This window comes from Podarcis raffonei, chromosome 3 (assembly GCF_027172205.1).
Source record: "Podarcis raffonei isolate rPodRaf1 chromosome 3, rPodRaf1.pri, whole genome shotgun sequence".
Taxonomy (NCBI): Eukaryota; Metazoa; Chordata; class Lepidosauria; order Squamata; family Lacertidae; genus Podarcis; species Podarcis raffonei.
The window spans coordinates 16,453,638-16,473,757 of record NC_070604.1 but is presented as its reverse complement, the minus strand read 5'-3'; the positions used below and the strand labels follow the sequence as shown (position 1 = coordinate 16,473,757).

At 43.6% G+C, this 20,120-nt stretch overlaps 1 protein-coding gene across 2 annotated transcripts in view; it reads left to right on the top strand.

The window, feature by feature from the left end:
* Window positions 1-20,120, top strand: part of PLCB1 (phospholipase C beta 1) — a 458,785-nt gene that overhangs the window by 373,536 nt on the left and 65,129 nt on the right. For both annotated transcript variants that reach the window (XM_053380655.1, XM_053380656.1), the window contains exons 22-29: window positions 1,029-1,133; window positions 2,236-2,345; window positions 6,435-6,567; window positions 8,167-8,220; window positions 8,917-9,136; window positions 13,650-13,830; window positions 17,820-17,896; window positions 18,067-18,144. In XM_053380655.1, the coding sequence (XP_053236630.1) occupies window positions 1,029-1,133; window positions 2,236-2,345; window positions 6,435-6,567; window positions 8,167-8,220; window positions 8,917-9,136; window positions 13,650-13,830; window positions 17,820-17,896; window positions 18,067-18,144 (958 nt within the window). The remainder of the gene's footprint in view (window positions 1-1,028; window positions 1,134-2,235; window positions 2,346-6,434; window positions 6,568-8,166; window positions 8,221-8,916; window positions 9,137-13,649; window positions 13,831-17,819; window positions 17,897-18,066; window positions 18,145-20,120) is intronic.

The following is a 20,120-nucleotide window of genomic DNA, read 5'->3' as shown; positions in this document are numbered from 1 at the left end:
ACCTTCCAACCCTGAACTTTTATTATATGATTCCCAGCACCCCCTGATGTCCCTCCCAGCCCTCCCAAGAACATATTCTGCCTCCGCTTCACTGCCCTTCCTTTCCAAGTTGTGGTGAGACCAGCAGAAAGGACACACAAAGTGTTTAGAAAAGGGGAGCCTCTCCCTCTTTCCCTCCTTCTCCCAGATAGCACACTAATAAAGCAAAACCCAGGGGCTAATTGGGGGTGACTTATCTCCAGGGCTGATAATGTCGCATCGTTTTGCTTCTCAACAATCTGCAAACCAACATGACTTGGGTAAAAGAAGGGAAAGGGAGGGAACCCTCTGTTTCAAACACCTCGTCCATTCCTGCTGCTAGTCTTGCTTATGCCCCCAATTTAAGAAGGGAGAGATTAGGGGCTCTCGACCATGCCTAGTTCTTACTAAATGACTTGTAATAGACCAATAGTGCTGTTAAAATATAATCAGGATTATAGCAGAGAAACTGAAATGACTTCCCTCCAAGAATCCCATATACTCTTCTTCCGTGACACAAAAATAATGCTTCTTTATTTTTAGCATACTGAAAACCTGCAAGCAGGTATAGCCAAGGCACTAACACTGTCTTTAGTATTCTATCGCATAAACATAGATCCCAAGGGAAGCTCCAAAACTGGTCCCTAAGGAAGCAGACTATTTTCCGAGAGTCCCAGATGTGTGCTCCCTTGTGTTTCAGTCATTCCAACAGTAAACGTTTGCCATAATTTTTTTCCTTTACAACTGTTGTTTGCAGTGGAGGCCATACCTGTTTCTACATACATTGCTTAAGAGTGGAAGTTCTGCGTCGAATATTACAAGCACTCCCTGCCTTCCACAGTTGGAGCATCTGTGATAATGAAGCATGTCAGGGAAATTGCTAAGGAGTGGGATGCTATGTTTAGGGAACTTGGCTCATTTCCAGCACCTCATGCGTCACCTTGATGCCTATTACACTGCAGTGGTCAGTTATAAAAATTCTGTTGACCTTGTCCTGCTTCCTTTTCTAGGTTATCACTATATCTGCCTGAGGAATGAAAGGAATCAGCCCTTGACACTGCCAGCCATATTTGTATACATAGAGGTTAAAGATTACGTACCTGATACTTATGCAGGTAACTATAAAATCTGTAGGCATCAAATTGAACATTTTGTTTGTGTGTTTTTGAAATTATATAAAGTTCATACAGTGATCAGCAGTAACAAGCTGTATTAACATCAAGCTATCAAGACGCGGGTGGTGCTGTGGTCTAAACCACTGAGCCTAGGGTTTGCCAATTGGAAGGTCGGCGGTTTGAATCCCTGCGATGGGGTGAGCTCCCGTTGCTCAGTCCCAGCTCCTGCCAACCTAGCAGTTCGAAAACATGTCAAAGTGCAAGTAGATAAATAGGTACCACTCTGGAGGGAAGGTAAACGGCATTTCCGTGCGCTGCTCTGGTTTTGCAATGCTGGCCACATGACCTGGACAAACTGTCTGTGGACAAACGTTGGCTCTCACAGCCAGTAAAGAGAGATGAGTGCCGCAACTCCAGTTGTTCGCGACTGGACTTAACTGTCAGGCGTCCCTTTACCTTTACCTTTTAGCTATCAAGAAGTTGTAATGTGTGTTCTAAGAAGTTGCTGTCCATCATCCAACATGATGTGCAGTTACCGCTGTAATTGTCAATGATTCCACACAGTGTTCTTTAGTTCCATAGTGCTGCCTTTTCTTTTTAGACTACTGATGTAGTCTATTTTAAAACAGACAGTTGATGACGATCAGACTGGGCAGATCTGAGTCCCAATCCCAGAGCAAATGGAGAATCTGGAAGAGTTCTTTCCAAGTTGTGTTCTCTGGGCCTTAATTCTCCATCTTTAAAGAGGCTATATAATATTAATAGCACTCCATCTCTCATCATCAGTGCTATGGATATATTTTAGTCTACCATGTGTCACTTGTGAATTTAGGCTGCAAGGGTATGCACACTTACTTGAGAGTCAGTCTCATTGTATAGATTTGCCCTGCCAGTGTGGGGGAAGATAATAAAATACAGCCAGCTGTTGTTTTTCTTCAAGGAAAACTTGAATGATTCTAGTCTATGTTGATTTCTTACTAGAAATTAAAAGAACAACCTTAGGATTGTTAAATGATTGTTTCATACCTGTAAAACAGATAGATAAATATAGCCCTTTGAAACCAAATCAAAGTTTGATTCTAAATTCCTGTTTCATTTCCAGATGTTATTGAGGCATTATCCAACCCTATCAGATATGTGAATTTAATGGAGCAGAGAGCAAATCAGTTGGCAGCGCTGACTCTGGAGGATGAAGAAGAAGTCAGGAAAGAGGTGAGAATTTGGGTTTGAAGAAATGTGGCAGAGGGATTGCTTTGATGATGCATTGCAGAGAGCACAATCCCCTCAGGAAATGGAAAAGGGAGTTTGGCCATGGTAGATCTGCCGTGATTCAGTCTCCACACCCACCCTCCACTCCCCCTGCCATTAATGCCAAATTTGTTCACACAAATCTGGGACTTTAATATTAAATATTAATTCCACATATGGAAAGGGGATTTAAATCTAGATTTACACTGCCCAGCCCATCTGATTCGCAATACTGTATTCTTGATAAGGAAAACAACCCAGGCTCATTCAAAATTATTTATTGACTGAATAATGGATGTTTTTCTGAACGATATATTTTGGTTTTGTTGCCCAATTTTTGTCCCCTTTTCATTTCACATCTGCTTTTTGCAAATGTCACGGTATCGCAACAAAAATAAATGTAGCAAAAAGACCATGGAGTAAAGAGGATAAAGACATCTCGGGTAGCAGAATGTTTGGTTCAGCTTGGCCACTTTGCAGTTTTGCTCAAGCATGTTTGGGATATGGTGATAGATTTGCGGTTGTCTGAAAGCCTGATCTATGCTAAGATTTCACATTCAAATAAACCGTCCTTCTGATTGTATGCAAGTCCCTAGCTTAGTGCCTTAAGTGCACTAAAATGCCTGATAAATCTGCTGTGTGGCCTAAGATGCAGTTGTATTTCAGTGCCAGGTGAGGGATCCCTCTGCAAACAATTCCTCTGTCTTTGAAACAGCTGCATGTCAGCAGCAGATGAGAAAGACTTGTATAAGCATCTTCTCCACATGCACATACACAAAGAAGCTGCATTTTGGACCCAGGCAGAATGATATTTGTAATAAATAACCACAGAGGTGGATGCATCTCTTCATCAGCTAAGTGATCGTTGTATTTCTATCCCAAGGTGGCTTCTATAAAGTAATGAAATACAGATACAAGCCTCTATCCTCTTTGATACGTCCCCACCACCTCACAACCCAGGTCCTATTAAGTCATTGTAGCTGTTCTCCTTTCATCCATCTCACTTTCCTGAATGTTAGCCATTGGCTGATCCATCAGTGAGCTGTGTGCTGCATTTGTCCCTTCCTATAAGTCTCTTCAGTGTCAATGAGCAGAAAGGGAGGAGTCAAAATCCCCAGACTGGTTTTGGGTGAGCTGCTGCCCAAAGATAGTTCAGTGTTCCATTCCCCAGTTTAATGTTTATTAATCCTCTCTCCTTCAGGTCACAGGTTTTCTCATAGTGCAAGGGCAGAAAGGAATGGGCTGGATTCAGCAGCATCTAGAGGCTGATCAATATCAATTTCTATTTAGGAGTGTATATGGCAGCCTCCCCCCAGCCTTGGTGCCCTCCATATGTTGTAGGACTCCCAATGACCACCAACCTAGCCAGCATGGCCAATGTTTAGGTATGACGTGAGCAGTATGCACCAGGAAGACTGTTAATAGTAGCTGCTCCCTAGCCTTAGAAACTGGTCAGGATCAGGTGAAGGAGCCTTATTTGCCAGACAGCTTTTATTTCAAAAGAGTGGAATAAGTTGCGTGTCTAGACCCCGCAACCACCCCCTTGTAAAGAAGACACCAGGACACAGATAGTATGTTAATGTTATTGGGCAAATTTTGGCCACAACTTTATTGATTACAGACTCTGAGCGTTATTGACTTAGGCATTGAATGAACCCGACTATATCTGACTCCTGCCCGATGTGCAGGAAATCTGGTAAGGGTAAACCTCCAGAAAGGGGAACCCCATCGATGCAGACCGACTCAAGCTCCCCCAGATGTTCCCGTCAGGGTCGAGCCAAAGAGGGGTTCCTCGAGCTCGCGCCAAAGCTTAAATTGCCCTGGCCACCGGATTGGTCGACTGGGCGATGACATGGCCGGGATCTCCTGGGCAATGCGGGACTTCATCCTCTGCCCCCGGAGGAGAGTGGGTGGCCACATGGTCTACCACAACTCCTCCTCATGGCAAAGTGGAGTGGACCTCCAAGATTGCTAACCCAGTAGCAGCAATCTTATTCTGCCGTTTGTTTTTGAGAGGCAACACCATTGGAAACAATTAGATTATAAATATGTCCAGGGAAGCAAGCAGCTTGCAAACGTAAGCAAGTAGAGGGAGCAAACATAAAGCCTTCTTGCCTCTCACTGCGTGCCAGAGATGGGTAAGGGATATACAGTAATGTTCAGAGCCTGGTTCTGTAGCTTCCGAAGAGTTAAACTGGTGCAGTGAAAAATTCATTTGTAGTATGCAGTGTTCATGGGTGGGAATATTGAGCAAGTTTTCAGCGTAATGTATTTGTGCTATAATCTTTTAAACTCTTCCCCCACTGCTGAACCTGTAACACATTTTTGAAACGTTGAAGTGTTTTAGGGAGAGAACTCACGCACCCTCCAAATCAATTTATTACCGAAGCTGCCTGAGAAACTAATCTAGTGAGGTACCATGGCAACAGGTGCTCCCTTCATACATTTGTGCATTGCTGCCTAACGGCACTCTCAGGCTGTGCGCCTTCATAGCTGCTCCATTTGTGCAATGGGATTCGGTGATGCATTTTGATGACTGTGGCCACTAGTGTAGCTACTGTTGAGATGATTTGTGTGTAGTAAAAAAAGAATAAGCTCTAAACATGGGCATTGAGTGCTGGCGAGGAAGGAAAGGTTGTGGGGAATGCCTAAGCAGGTTGTGCGATGCAAGCACATTCATCGGAGCATGCAGCAAGGATAGAGGTACTGCTTACATAGGCTTATCTGTTGAACATAACTTTGGGTGAGCTGTCCTGGGGACAATTCATGTGTCTTGGGGGTGAATTAGTAATCAGACTTCTGGGACATTAATCTGGGTTGAACAGAGCAGTAATTTTTTTTCATGTTCGGTTCACTGGTGGTGACTGGTGTGTTCTGTTAGATTATATTTATATCTACATAGTACAGTGTTATTAATCAGTGGTATACTGAGACCTACATGCAGAAATAATATTTCCAGTGCTTGCTGGAGGGTATAGACCTTGTTTTCTGGGAATGGAAATATAAAATAGGAGCATACGTCATTCAAGAAAGACCAAGATCCAAGATACCCCAATAAGTGTTTTTATTGCAGCACCCCACTGTTAGGGCTAATTAATTGTGATTATGAGTGGATAAACATGACTTATCATTTGCATACATTTAAGTGGGGTCTATGCAGGTGTATATAGAAATATTTAAATACTGGTTTATTCCTAAAAGTTGTAATAGTACTGCAGTGTACTGTTTAGTGCAGTGTGAGATTTCCATTATTAATTCTAGGCTTTTGTTTTTGCAAAAGACTATTTTTTTCTGGTAAGTAATCAAAGGAGCTGAAAATAGTAATGGCAGCTATTTCTTAAGAGCACTAGAGGTATTTTGTAAGTTCTTTCTGAAAGGTAGATTAGGGTCACTTTGTGCCAGGTACGGTACAAACTCCCCCAGCAAGCTTGCAATATGAATAAATCTTAGCATGTGAATACAACTGACTAGGGGTAGAGAGTTGTGCATCATTGGAAGTAGAATTCATGTCCAAGCTATTGGCCTTGTACCCTAATCTCAGAAGTATGTGTCAAAAGGAAAATGAATTGATAATGATTTGTATATATTAGTAACTTTATATTCATGTAACTTTTATTTCTGTAACTGTGTCTTTTTGTAATACTTTGTTTAAGTTGTTTATTGTTGTTTTAGTTTTCTGTACACTGCTTAGAGTTGTTTAGAATACAGTGGTACCTCGGGTTAAGAACTTAATGAGTTCTGGAGGTCTGTTCTTAACCTGAAACTGTTCTTAACCTGAGGTACCACTTTAGCTAATGGGGCCTCCCGCTGCTGCCGCGCTGCCACCACACAATTTCTGTTCTCATGCTGAAGCAAAGTTCTTAACCCAAGGTACTATTTCTGGGTTAGCGGAGTCTGTAACCTGAAGCGCCTGTAACCAGAAGCATCTGTAACTCGAGGTACCACTGTATATTAAGTGGTATAGAAAATAAATAACCAGAATTAAGTGCAGCATGTCTCCTGTAAGATTGCTTGCCTCCTTGCATATTTTTGGGAATTGTTTTGTATTGTCAGGCAGAACAGGGAGATGTTCCTTCAGAAGCTCACACTGAACCCAAGCCGGCACCAGCTGAAAATGGAGTAAACCACACCACTTCCCTCACCCCAAAACCATCCACACAGGTTACTCCCAGCCAACCAACACCAGGTAAGAACTAGATTGCGCTGTGTCGTTTTTATAGTGTCTTTCTATGGGGAAAATAACTCAGCTGAATAGACGTCTTTGTTCGTCGTGTTCAAAAACTATTAGAACAAAATAGAAATTAGGCCAGTCCTATTTCTTTCCCCCCCTCCTCTTTCTCTTTTGTGAGATATATAAAGCCCATCAGTACACCTGTATTGTTTTTGAAAGACAATGCCCGTAACAAAATCTCTCTCCTTTGCTACCCTCCCAGGTAGAAAACCTGCTGCCTGACAGCTCTATTGCAATTGCTGAAAGGCCTGGTGGAAGAATGCTAGCTATCTGTATACATTATTGTGCTCCAACTGAGTGTAACCAACTGGGTTACATCAGCTGGAAGTTGGACCACTATGGCAAATTGGCACTCAGTCTGCCATCAACCAGCCCCCACCTGCCTGCAGGCCAGGAGCTGACACTGCCTGTCAGACTCCTTCTCCTTAGTCTCATTGTTGCCCTTGTAGAGCTCAACAGAGAGGGGATAGAACCAAAACTAGAATTAATTAGCTCTTCCTGCCATCACCTCTGGCTCCATCTGCTGTTACCCTCCCTGCCTTCTGCCCTATCAGCCCCAATGAACACTGGTTGCATCAGGCAACATAGGTTCATATCCCTGTCAGTCATGAAGCTCATTGAGCTGGAATGCTTTTGCCCATGCCCTATTTGGATCAGTTTCACCATATTGTCAATCAGTAGATTTTGTGCTCAGAAACTTGCAGCCAACCACTGGCAAGTTGAACTTCTTGCATCTCCTACTTTTCCTTTTGCAGAGAAAACTACTGTAGTTATGAGTAAGGAATAGACAATCTTCACCCTTCTGAGTTTTGGAAAACGGGAATGCGGGTTCATACTTGTGTCATACTTTTATATCTCAGACTCACGAGAAGCCACTTAAGAGGCAGTAGGGATTATGGAGGAATTAGTTTGGCCCATTTTTTTTCCAGAAGATCAACATGATTTGAGGGTCCTGGACTTGCTTGTGGATCACATCGCAACTATTTTCTATTTGGATTTTGCACTACATCATGCACAAAACCCCCTAAGTTTTATTTGTTTTCCATTCAGTTTTTGTGCAATTTAGTTTCAATGATTGTATTGGATGAAAGAGAAGGGTGATGCGTGAAATAGGTGATGGTAGCAAAAACAGCAGCAAAGAAGGACAAGGAAATAATGATACATAGCTGCTTGGAGGGCTACCACCATTATTGCAGCTAAGAAGACTCATAAGAAACACTCCCTTATTCACCCTATCCACCTGATCTAGCAGACTTCTGAAATAACCTCTAGCTTTACTACATGTGGATGAGATAGTAAGGATTGTGGGATCTGGGGGGCAGGGGGCGGGTGGATTTTGAGTTAGTATTCATTATGAAGGTATACCAGGTATGACTAATCACTGCCTTTTTTGTAAAAAGAGGAGCAGTGGCAGCTTCCATGAATTAAGAGGATGTGAGAGGTGGTTTAAAGGATGCTTTCTCACCTTAAAAAGGAAACCTGTGTGCCTATAGCTTTGAGGCCATATATTTGTCATTTCCAAACCCCTGACTATTGATGGCATTTTCCATCTAGGTTCTGTGAAAGTGCCAGCAAAAACAGAAGATCTTATTCAGAGTGTCCTGACAGGTAAGAAGCATGTGGATGGTATGCATACAGCAGGATCTCTTGATCTTTTGTGTGAAGGAAGTGCAACCTGATTCTATTTATTTATTAAACAGGATTTACAAACCACTTAATCATCCTTAACTCCTGAGTGTTTTACCTGGAATATAAAATGTTAATTAAAAAAATACTGATGAAATGGAACATTAAAAGCAAGTTAACGTAAACCAGTAGTTATTGATAACATACCTGCCCTTTCCAGTGAAATTTCTGCCATTGTTTAAAGCTGCCACTTCCCCACTCAGTTTTCTTCCATCCTTGCTTTATTCAAACCCCTGCTGTTTCCTCTCTGTCTCTCCATTCCCGCTTTATTCAAATCTCTGTTGTTGTTTAAAACCACAATTGCCTTATGTGCCCATCTGTTCCTGCTTCACTGAAACCTCTGCTGTTGCTTAAAACTGCCATTTCCCCTCAGTGCCCTCCTTCCCTGCTTTACTCAAACTTCTGTTATTGTTTTAAACCACCACTTCCCCTTCTCATTCCCACGCCATGGCTTCTTTGGTTGTGCAACCTGCCATCACTTTTGCTGACTTCATTCAAATCCAGGATTGTGATGCAGCCCTGCAAATTCTCCAGTGGGGTCTGCACGATGACAGCCTTTCATTTTATGTCCATACGAAGCAACAGTGACAAAGAAAGCTTTCCTCTCCTTATTTTTAGAAGTCGAAGCACAAACGATCGAGGAGCTAAAGCAACAGAAAGCGTTTGTGAAACTTCAGAAGAAGCACTACAAAGAAATGAAGGACCTTGTGAAGAAACACCACAAAAAAACCACGGATCTTATAAAAGAGCATACCACGAAGTATAACGAAATCCAAAACGACTACCTGAGACGGAGGGCAGTTTTGGAGAAAACAGCTAAAAAAGACAGTAAGAAAAAGTATGTTGTATATGGAGTTTATCCCTCCTCTTATAAAACAAGTTTCTCTTCCCCCCTTTATTGCAGTAGCATACTGATTTCAAAAGGCAAATGTCACTCCTGGTTAGTGTTTGGAATCCTTCCAGATTCCCACCACAGGAAGATAGCTCCTGTTGTGGGACAGTGACTGACACAAAACCCATTAGTGGGCAGTGTGTGGGAGCCGCACCCCTCACCAGACCTCCTTTTGGCAGAGTTGATGCTGCATACTGGTATGGAGAAGGGGAGGGCTGAGGTTGATGTGGTGCAAACTCGCCTGCAGGAGTGCCAGATAGGCTCTACAGGCACTTTTGCACCACAGCGACCGCACCATTGCTTCATCCCTCTTGGACCTGGTATGCAGCGGCAACTCAGCTGGAGAGAGGTCAGGAAAGTGGCACAGCCCCACCATGCCATCTGCCTCTGACAGAGACATTTACAGCAAACCCTGTACTTAGAAGTAAGTTCCATAAGGCTTAACCCTAGGAAATTGGGTAGTAGTAGTAGTAGTAGTAATTTTTATTTTTTTATTATTTATTTATTTATCTATCTATCTATTTATTTATTTATACATACCCTGCCCATCTGGCTGAGTTTCACCAGCCACTCTGGGCGGCTCCCAATCAAGTGTTAAAAACAATACAGCATTAAATACTAAAAACTTCCCTAAACAGGGCTGCCTTCAGATGTCTTTTAAAAATAGGATAGCTACTTATTTCCTTGACATCTGATGGGAGGGCGTTCCACAGGGCGGGCGCCACTACTGAGAAGGCCCTCTGTCTGGTTCCCTGTAACCTCACTTCTCGCAGCGAGGGAAGCAACAGAAGGCCCTCGGCACTGGATCTCAGTGTCCAGGCTGAACGTTGGGGGTGGAGACGCTCGTTCAGGTATACAGGACCAAGGCCATTTAGGGCTTTAAAGGTCAGCACCAACACTTTGAATTGTGCTCGGAAACGTACTGGGAGCCAACGCATCTCTCGGGACTGGTGTTATGTGGTCCCGGCGGCCACTCCCAGTCACCAGTCTAGCTGCCGCATTTTGGATTAATTGCAGTTTCCAAGTCACCTTCAAAGGTACCCCACATAGAGAGCATTGCAGTAGTCCAAGCAGGAGATAACTAGAGCATGCACCACTCTGGCGAGACAGTCTGCATGCAGGTAGGGTCTCAGCTGGTAGACAGCCGCCCTGGACACAGAGTTAACCTGCGCCTCCATGGACAGCTGTGAGTCCAAAATGACTCCCAGGCTGCACACCTGGTCCTTCAGAGGCACAGTTACCCCATTCAGGACAAGGGAGTCCCCCCACCCGCCCACCCCCTGTCCCCCAAAAACAGTACTTCTGTCTTGTCAGGATTCAACCTCAATCTGTTAGCCACCATCCATCCTCCAACCACCTCCAGGCACTCACAAAGGACATTCACCGCCTTCACTGGTTCTGATTTAAAAGAGAGGTAGAGCTGGGTGTCATCTGCATACTGATGAACACCCAGCCCAAACCCCCTGATGATCTCTCCCAGCGGCTTCATATAGATATTAAAAAGCATGGAGGAGAGGACGGAACCCTCAGGCACCCCACAAGTGAGAGCCCACTCATCCCCCAAGACCCCTTTCTGGACACAGCCCAGGAGAAAGGAGCAGAATCACTGTATAACAATGCCCCCAGCTCCCAGCCCCTCTAGACGGTCCAGAAGGGTGTTATGGTCGATGGTGTCAAAGGCCGCTGAGAGATCCAGCAGAACTAGGAAACAGCTCTCACCTTTGTTCCTAGCCCGCCGGAGATCATCGACCAGCACAACCAAGGTAGCTTCAGTCCCATGGTGAGGCCTGAATCCCGATTGCAAGGGATCCAAATGGTCCGCATCCTCCAGGCGTGCTTGGAATTGTTCACTATGGCCAAATCAGACAGCTCAAGGAACAGGTGTGGCTGGTGCACCAGCTTTTATCTGTGCAAATACATTTCTCACCACTGCAGATATCTGGACATCTAGGCTCAGGGCTAAGTCCAGGAACAGTCCCAAATTGCAAACCTGATTCTTCACAGGGAATGTTATCAGGCTTGATGATGATCTTTCTCGAGCAATAGCTATGGCCTTAAGTAAACCCTCACTTTCAGACTCTATTCCTGTGGTTTCCTAGGCAACTAGCTTAACACCTGGGTAGAGCTGTAAACACCTCTGATTATCTGTCAGGGCGCAGACTGATGTATTTCATTCGTGCTGGCTTGGCTTTTAATTTTTAATTTTTCTTTAAATTGCTCTTGCTGCTTAGCTTGCTTACACAGTTGCTCTGTTTCTTTCACATGCCCCTTTCATTGCTTCCCCTTCTCACCTCACCCTTTAGAGTTGCAGTTCTTTCCCAAGACCCAAAATATCGCACTGCTCCTCAGGGAGTTTGTTGTTCAGATTCCATTTTATGAATAAATGTATTTCTTCCCTGTCTGCTTTTGTGTGCTGTTCTGCTCTCTTCGCCTTCCTTAGAGAGACCTTTGGTTTTTGTGAACTTTGTCCTTTGGTTGCCAATAAATACTTGCATGTCAGGGTGCATGAATGTGGGGTGTGCTAGTTCTGAAAGGAATTGAGCTGACTGATGGAGGTCTTTCTATGGCTCTTTAAATAATGCGAGCTGCAGCTTCCGAAATGCGATGCATGGAGTCCAAGAGTGTTGTTGGAAGATCGGCAATTAGATTCAGTGCCGAGAAACGATTGGTGGGTTTGCAACATTTTGCTTACCCCCAACTGTTTCCCCCAGTCTTCATTCCATTTTGTCCTGTTGTTGCTCACTGATCTCACCACATGGTTACATTTTTGCCTGGCACTGGGTGTGATTTCCGTTCATATCATTTCACATTCTTTCCTCCTTCTAAAAAAACAACAACAATATTTGATATTGCTGCAAAGAAACCCCTCTGCCAGAGCATCCTAGTGGAAATACGTTAAGTCTGCTTTGGTGCTAACACGTTTCTGGGAATTAAGGAGGGTTTGGGGTGGAGACTTTCAACATGCACACTGTATGCTGAATCTTGTTTGCATGGAAGGAAACAGGTTCTGTAGCAAATAGATAGCAGCTGTACCCTGAGCTGGGACAAACAGAGGAGGAGCAACAGGTGGGTTGGAAGAGTAGAAATCAATTCTTCGATATCCCAAGAGCACACTGTGTTGGATTCATTTTTTTTTATTTACTTAATTTTTATCCTGGCCTTCTTCAAAGGAGCTCAGGTTAGTCTGCATGCCCCCCTTAAACACACATACCCATTTTATCCTTATAGCATCCCTCCAAAGTAAGAGATGGTGACTACCACCCAGTCATCCAGTGTGCTTCTTGGTTGAGGTGTTTGTTTGAACCAGGACCTTCCTGGTCCTAGTCTCTTAGAGGTTACACCATGCTAGATCCCACTGATAGCACCTTGGAGCTTCCACTGGGCAGCATAATGTTATAGGGTCCTTTGAACAAAGAGGAGCTTCAGATCAGCCTGAGGAGATCCATGCCTGCAGGACAAAACCTATTAGGCAGTGCATGTAATGTTAAACAATGCAGTAAGAACCTGAGGTGTAACGTGGGTTGCCAGCACCTGGGGCCGCACAGAGGTGCGCGGGAGGGAAATGGAGTAAGCATGCGCATTCAACTGCCCAAGACGTCTGTGTCACCCAGGAGATTGTTGCTACGGCGATAAGAGTCCTTCCATTGTTTTGAGAGGTCACTTCCTGGTTCGCATGGAGAAGCCATTTTCAGAGGAGCCCAGCAACGGAACCACGTAGCTGCACTGAGGCAGCACCGGGTGTTGAGATTTTGTGCCCCTAACAAATTTTGCACCCGGGACGACCACCCCATGCCCCTCCCATGCTACACCACTGGTAAGAACAGTGGGTTACCGGGAAGAAAGTCTCTAATGTGAACACCCTAAAGAATGTGAGAGCACAAGAGCCACTGAAAAAACGAGCTCACTGAAAAATAGAACATGTATACTCACTTAGCTGTAATGTGCCAACCTTGTGACATGTCAGGGGGCAAAACGAAAAGCCCTATTGGTAGGAATTGCCACATTATTCATTACACAGCTCATGTCAGCAGTCCTATGAGCTTCTAAACCAGTGAAGAAGCAGCCGACAGTAAAATCTGATTTTCCCCTCAGGGTGAACCTGTGTGATCCCTCACATTTCTGGAACCAAGTGAGGTTTTGGCTTAGGTTGAATAGCCATTAACTTAGGATGTCTCAGCTCATTTTCCAGATGGCGAGCCAGCTTGTGCCTGGGTGCCTTCAGCGGGTGTGTGTGACATTTATAAATAAGTTGACATGGGTCAACATGCATGGGAGTCCTCGCTTCTAAATATGGTTTAGCGGAACCCTGGGCTTATGGTAGCTTAGCCACAAGACCCAGACAACATCTGCACATCCAAGTTGAGATGAATCATGGTCAGGTGGGGGGAAGGGAGGGTATGTGCATTGTACTGTCACAACTTGCATTGAATTTCTTTTGTTGTTCCACATTGCTCTGCAGAGGTGAAGCTGGAAGCCCAGATCACAGTTCTTCGACTATTGAACAAGAGTTGACCACCCTTGATTCAGAAATGTCCCAGAAGTTAATAGAGCTTAAGGAAAAGCAACAGCAGCAGCTGCTTAATCTTCGGCAAGAACAGTATTATAGTGAAAAGTACCAGAAGCAAGCACATATTAAATTGGTATGTATGAGTACCTTGCTTCCACACTATCTGAAGCTCTTTGACATCAAGGTTGCATGGAGAACTACCTATGTTTGGGGCCACTTGAAATGTGTCTGTGTGGAGGTGTGCTCACTTTTTGTGCTTCTGATTACCATCCCTCTAGCATTACAAATTTGTGAAATAAAATAGAATATAAGGATTCACTTTGGCCACCTCATGAGAAGAGAAGACTCCCTGGAAAAGACCCTGATGTTGGGAAAGATTGGGGGCACAAGGAGAAGGGAACGATAGAGGACAAGATGGTTGGACAGTGTTCTCGAAGCTACTAACATGAGTTTGACCAAACTGTGGGAGGGAGTGGAAGACAAGAGTGCCTTGTGTGCTCTGCTCCATGGGGTCACAAAGAGTTGGACACGACTAAATGACTAAACAACAACAAAAAAATAAGGATTCACAATGGCATGGGGAAAATTGTGAAAAGTGTGTGTGGAACAATATTGCAAATACAGCTGGATCAATGGCCACTTTATTTTCGGACTTTTTCCTAATTCTGATTACAGTACCGTTACAAGGCCACATCATGCAAAGCTTTCTAATTTGCTCCACACTAACTACAAACATTGGGCCATAATTGATTGGTTTGTCATTAGTGCTGCTTTGGATGGGGGTAGCATCTTCCACTGTTTGACTTTGAAGCTGAAACCAACATCCTCTGCCTAATTAAATTATCAGAAATCATTCCAGAATAAGCAGTTAGATTAGCGTGGCCCACAGAACTGGAAACGAGAGCTTGGATGTCACTAAAAATGGCTTCCAACTAGTTATTGTTTGTGCCAAATAGCCTTCTGTGAAACTATGTGTGCTCTGAACGGATGCCAGAGCACAAGCTATAAACAGCAAAGTGATATTATGCATATATTGTCCCAAAGGAGCTTTTGTTTTTACAGCTGCAAATCTACTGCTGGTGGGGTCAGGCTCCCCGTGTAGGGCAGCCCTCTGGGCTGAAACAGGAATCCAATCAGATGGTAATAGATGCTTTGGAACGCTAAAAGAGAAGAAGGCAGTTGAATGCTACTATTATATAGTTCCATTCTGCCCCCGCCATGTGGACGCTGTCAGAGGTACTTAACCATGCTCTTTACACACTTGGTTACTTTGTTGTACGAAAGATCAAAAGTTACCAAAGTATTCCATCTGTGTACCACAGTCAAGCAGAGTTGTTTACAACTGCAAAGGACCTTTGGGAGCTGGTATGATTGTGCAGCAGCTCATAAGATTGGGTTTGAAGCCAAATCCTATTGGCACAGCGGCCCCTACAGGCATCCCTGCTGCGGGCAGGGCATTTGTCTGGTTCTGGTAGGAAGGGTATTTGGCCACCTCATGAGAAGAGAAGACTCCCTGGAAAAGACCCTGATGTTGGGAAAGATTTGGGGCACAAGGAGAAGGGGACGACAGAGGACAAGATGGTTGGACAGTGTTCTTGAAGCTACCAGCATGAGTTTGACCAAACTGTGGGAGGCAGTGGAAGACAGGAGTGCCTGGCATGCTCTGGTCCATGGGGTCATGAAGAGTCGGACACGACTAAATGACTAAACAACAACAACTGCAAGGAGTGAGCCTAGAGATAATGTTGACCTGTCTACCAGATTTGGGTGGATCATTTTGTTTGGATAGAAGTCTAGTTTTTTTGATGACCAGCTGTGTTTGAGGTCATCCTTTGGCCCACTGGCCTTCCTGGCATGAATGCTGGGGTCCAAAATGAGTCCGGAAGGGCTTTTCTATGGCCAGCCTACCTTCCTTGCAAAGACAGGGCCTTTCATTCTGCCCCACCACTTTGTCCTACTTGGCAGAGGTCGGTGGCCAATGGAGGACGTTACCCATGCTAGGAAAAGCCATTGCCAGAGAAAGCCTTGGAGGCTACATTCCTAGCCTGGCATATCAGAAGTAAAGTTGGCCATCAGTGTAGCAATTTTATCCATTACTTTTGAGGAGATTTCAATGGGTTAAAGCTGAAACGTGATGTGTATTTTCCACATGAGAAAACAAATGATTTCAGCTTGGGAATTGGCAGAATGAAAATAACAAGACGCTTCAGTGTTCATTTTGTAAGGAAATAGAAAAGAAACCCAATCCAATGAAGAACAACCACACATTTACAATATCCCTAGAACTTAATGCTGACTTATTTGTTTACTGTTTGTGCACTGTCATGCACTTGCATAGCCATCGATGGCAGCTTCGTTCCATACAAATTTGGCAAATTTTGAGGGCAATGTGATGCCTGTGTCTATTCCCATATCTAATGTTTTGTTGACAGAGATTTGATTTGTCTTGCATCTCATCAGCAGATGGTCTTTTATATAGAACACATGGGAATTTGTTGCTCTTTCAGTGTGATTTGTTGGATTATCGGGGGACAGGGGAGTGTTTTAATGATTCTGAGAATTACATTCGCAATGCATTCGAATTCATTCAGCACAGCAATGTAGAACTCTATTTTGGTACCCAGGCTTGTTAGTTAATCGTGTGTCTGTGTGTGTGTGTGTGTGTGTGAGTGAACTTTTGAAGTGGTTGGTAATCACTATCACAAAGGAGGCCGTCAAAATAGCACACAAGGCATCTGCCAAATTGTGCGCATTGGTGGAAGAGGTTTGAAAGCTCAGCACAAGTCAAATGGACATTACTGGATTCTTTTAGTGAGGGTCTTCCATGTCATTCAGAGGTCGTGTGTTTATGCTTTGCATATGGAAGATCCCAGCTTCAAGACCCAAGATCTCCAATTAGCAGAATTTCAGGTAGTGACACTGGAAAGTCTTAGGCCCTAGAGGACTCTGGCAGTCAGAGGGCACAGTCCTGGCCTGCGTAGACCCATGAAACTGTCCCAGTATAAATCAGCTTCATAAGTTCACATAGAACTTCTCCTTGTATGGTACAAGTTATTTCTGCTCCTTAAACATGGCAGGGTTGTGACATAGCAAAGAATGTTCCCATGTGGCTCTCCTTCTTCTGCATGTTTTGCATTTTACTGGAGCAGTGGTTTTCAACCAATGTGCCATGGCACTCTGGGGTGCAATGAGTGATGATCAGAGGTGCCACGGGCAACACTGGCCTCTGTCTCTCTTTCCTTCCCTCCCTCCTCTGATGCCCTCTTGTGCCTCTGCCTCCCAAAGGCTTGCAACCCTACTGTTTGTTTCAGTAGGGTTCAGACAGGAGTCTTTCTCAACGCCACCCAGAGATGACAGGGAATGAACATGCATGTCCTCTACCATCAAGTAATAGCAACAGCAAAACCCGTCCCTTCCTGTGTTGTGCAGATTAACAAAAGCAATACCCCTGGCAAACTGGGAATATCCCTTCGCTCCCCCAAGTTTAGGATATTCCACCATTCTTCAGCAGAGTTTCATTTTCTTTGAGAAAAATAAGTGGCTCACTTATTTTTAATAATACTGTAAGCTTTAATAATACTGTAACAAAATAGCATAATGACAGAAACTAGGCAAGAAGCAAGAAGCAGCAGTTGGACTGGCATTCTTAATTGAACATAACGGAACACATTGAAGGGAGAGGCTGATTCCAGGGCAAAACACACAAGCCCCGCCCACCAGATACCAAGCTCCCTTACTGTGCAATTTAGGCCCCAATGTTTTTCTTACATTCTGAGGGTTGGAGGCTGGGATAAGTTAACAACTTAAACCATCCAAATACAGTGGTACTTCAGGTTAAGAACTTAATTCATTCTGGAGGTCCATTCTTAACCTGAAACTGTTCTTAACCTGAGGTACCACTTTAGCTAATGGGGCCTCCCACTGCCACCACGCTGCCAGAGCACGATTTCTGTTCTCATCCTGAAGCAAAGTTCTTAACCCAAGGTACTATTTCTGGGTTAGCGGAGTCTGTAACCTGAAGCATCTGTAACCTGAAGCATCTGTAACCCAAGGTACCACTGTATTCAACAATCAAATGTGGTTCATGCAGTTTTATAACACACCTGTTTTCCCCTCTTTCAGCTCATTCAGAAGCTGACAGACGTAGCAGAGGAATGCCAGAACAGTCAGTTGAAGAAACTGAAAGAGATTTGTGAAAGGTAAGGCATGCTGTAAGTAAACGAAACCTTTGTATTTAAAGTTGCAATCCTAAAGCACTACAGAGCAAGCCCCACTGAAGACAGAGGGGCCCAAGTAAATATGCATATTCTTGCTTTCTCAGACTTAACTTTGCCTTAAAAAGAGAAAAAGGGTTTTCTTTTTGTTGCAGGGAAAAGAAGGAGTTGAAGAAAAAGATGGACAAAAAGAGGCAAGAAAAAATCACAAAGGATAAAAGTCAAGTGGATGAGTAAGTGTGGCCTTCAACTATTAATCATTAAGGGAGTCCCCTTTTCAGGGGCATTTGACAATATACTGTACATAAGCTATGAGTCTGTTCACACAAAGCATGCTGTGAACACAGATGGACTGTTGTCAGTAATGGGAATTTAGTAATGGATTTATTTCTGCTTTTGGCATCCCACATCCCTTTGGCCCAAGGTCGGTAACATTTTAGAAATCCAACTCTGTAAAACACATGCACACATGCGCATACGCACGCACACAGAGTGACATGCATGCTGACATTTGAAGTCCATCCTCTTTAACCATGATCATAATAGGCTACCCTAAACCAAGTCCCCAATCCAAATGAAGTTGGCAGTGACTAAATTGCACTAAAAGCAATGGAACCACCTTATTGCAGTGAACTGAAGTGCCATTGCTTTTCAGTTGCAACTGAATTTAACTAGATCCAAACTAAAGAGTGCTTTCAAGAAATATCTGCATTTTGACAGGCATTGAAAATAAGTTCCATAGTGGCTCTTGAAGCAACGGAAAATGTTAAAAGAGTTTGGGGAAGGGGTCAGTTAACAAGTTAAGCCCATCTCTTCTCTTACAAAATGATGCTGCATTGGTTTTATAATATCTCTCCTACCTAATTATCTCACTGGCATGTTTAACTGGGATAAGATGGATCCCTACAGAGAGAATCCAATAAAGATGATGAGCAAATGCCCAGACCCACCTTTTTGTGACCTTCCTACAAAAACAAAAAGTTATTTAAAAGCAAAACACAATCAGATGACTACAATTCAACATAAAACCAACAAAACAACGGAAAAGCAAAAGCACAGCAGTCAGAACAAAACCAAGGAAAACAGTATTCAAAAACAGTATACAGTCCTGACTCAAAGGTTTATTTGAATCAGGATTGTTTTAACTCAGACATATGGAAACTCGGCCCTCCAGATGTTTTGGGACTACAGTTCCCATCATCCCTGACCACTGGTCCTGTTAGCTAGCTAACCCCCATCATCCCTAGCTAACAGGACCAGTGGTCAGGGATGATGGGAACTGTCATCCCAAAACATTTGGAGGGCCGAGTTTGCCTATGCCTGTTTTCTAAAAGAGAATGGTGGAAGGGTGCCAGCTGAACATTCTTGAGGAAAGATCTCCAGATCATTTGAGCCATTACTGAAAAGGTTCTGGTTACCATTCTGGAACAGACCCATAAATTGCTTCATCCCACAGCTGAGTTACCAACATATTAATGCTCAGTGGCACTTAAGGCTGCATAAAAATCCAAAACCACCTGCAAGTGTCAGTTTCATCTATCAGTCTCTATGTGGATATAAAAGGACTAAAAATGAAATGGAAAATCACTTTAAACAAAAGAAAGAAACAAGAAGGTATAACAAGAAGGTATTTCTAATTAAACCTGGCATCCAGAGTCCCGCTGATTTAAATGGGAGATGGATTGCACTCGTAAATATTTTAAGCTGTAACCTTGAAGAAAATAATAACCTGCAGTGACATAGGAGAGTAATGGCATCAACATTTTGGCAAGCGAGGAACAGAAGGCTACAAACATCAAAGAGCTGTTGATGAAGGCAGACATGAGGCATTCAGTCTCAAGTGAACAGTGCAAAGAATAGCATGTTGGGAATTATTGTGACTAGGCGATAAAAAATTGACTTTCTGTTCAAGATTAGGTGTGATATTTTATAGGATTGCTGTGAGCATGTAATTGTTCAAAAGATTGGAAGGCTTATAAAGGAAGCCTAGCAACATCAATTGGTTCATGACATGGTCTATAGATGCATTCTACAGTGTCACTGCTGAAGCTAAGCAGGGTCTGGTCATGGATGGAATAATTAAACATTTACACGTTTATGCATAAAATTCATTGTTTCAAGATGTCTGCTGCTGCCATCTTGAACTGGGAAGCTCTAGCAACACTTGACTATCTCTAGCAATGTTGGAAAGGGAGGGTTATTGTTTTGC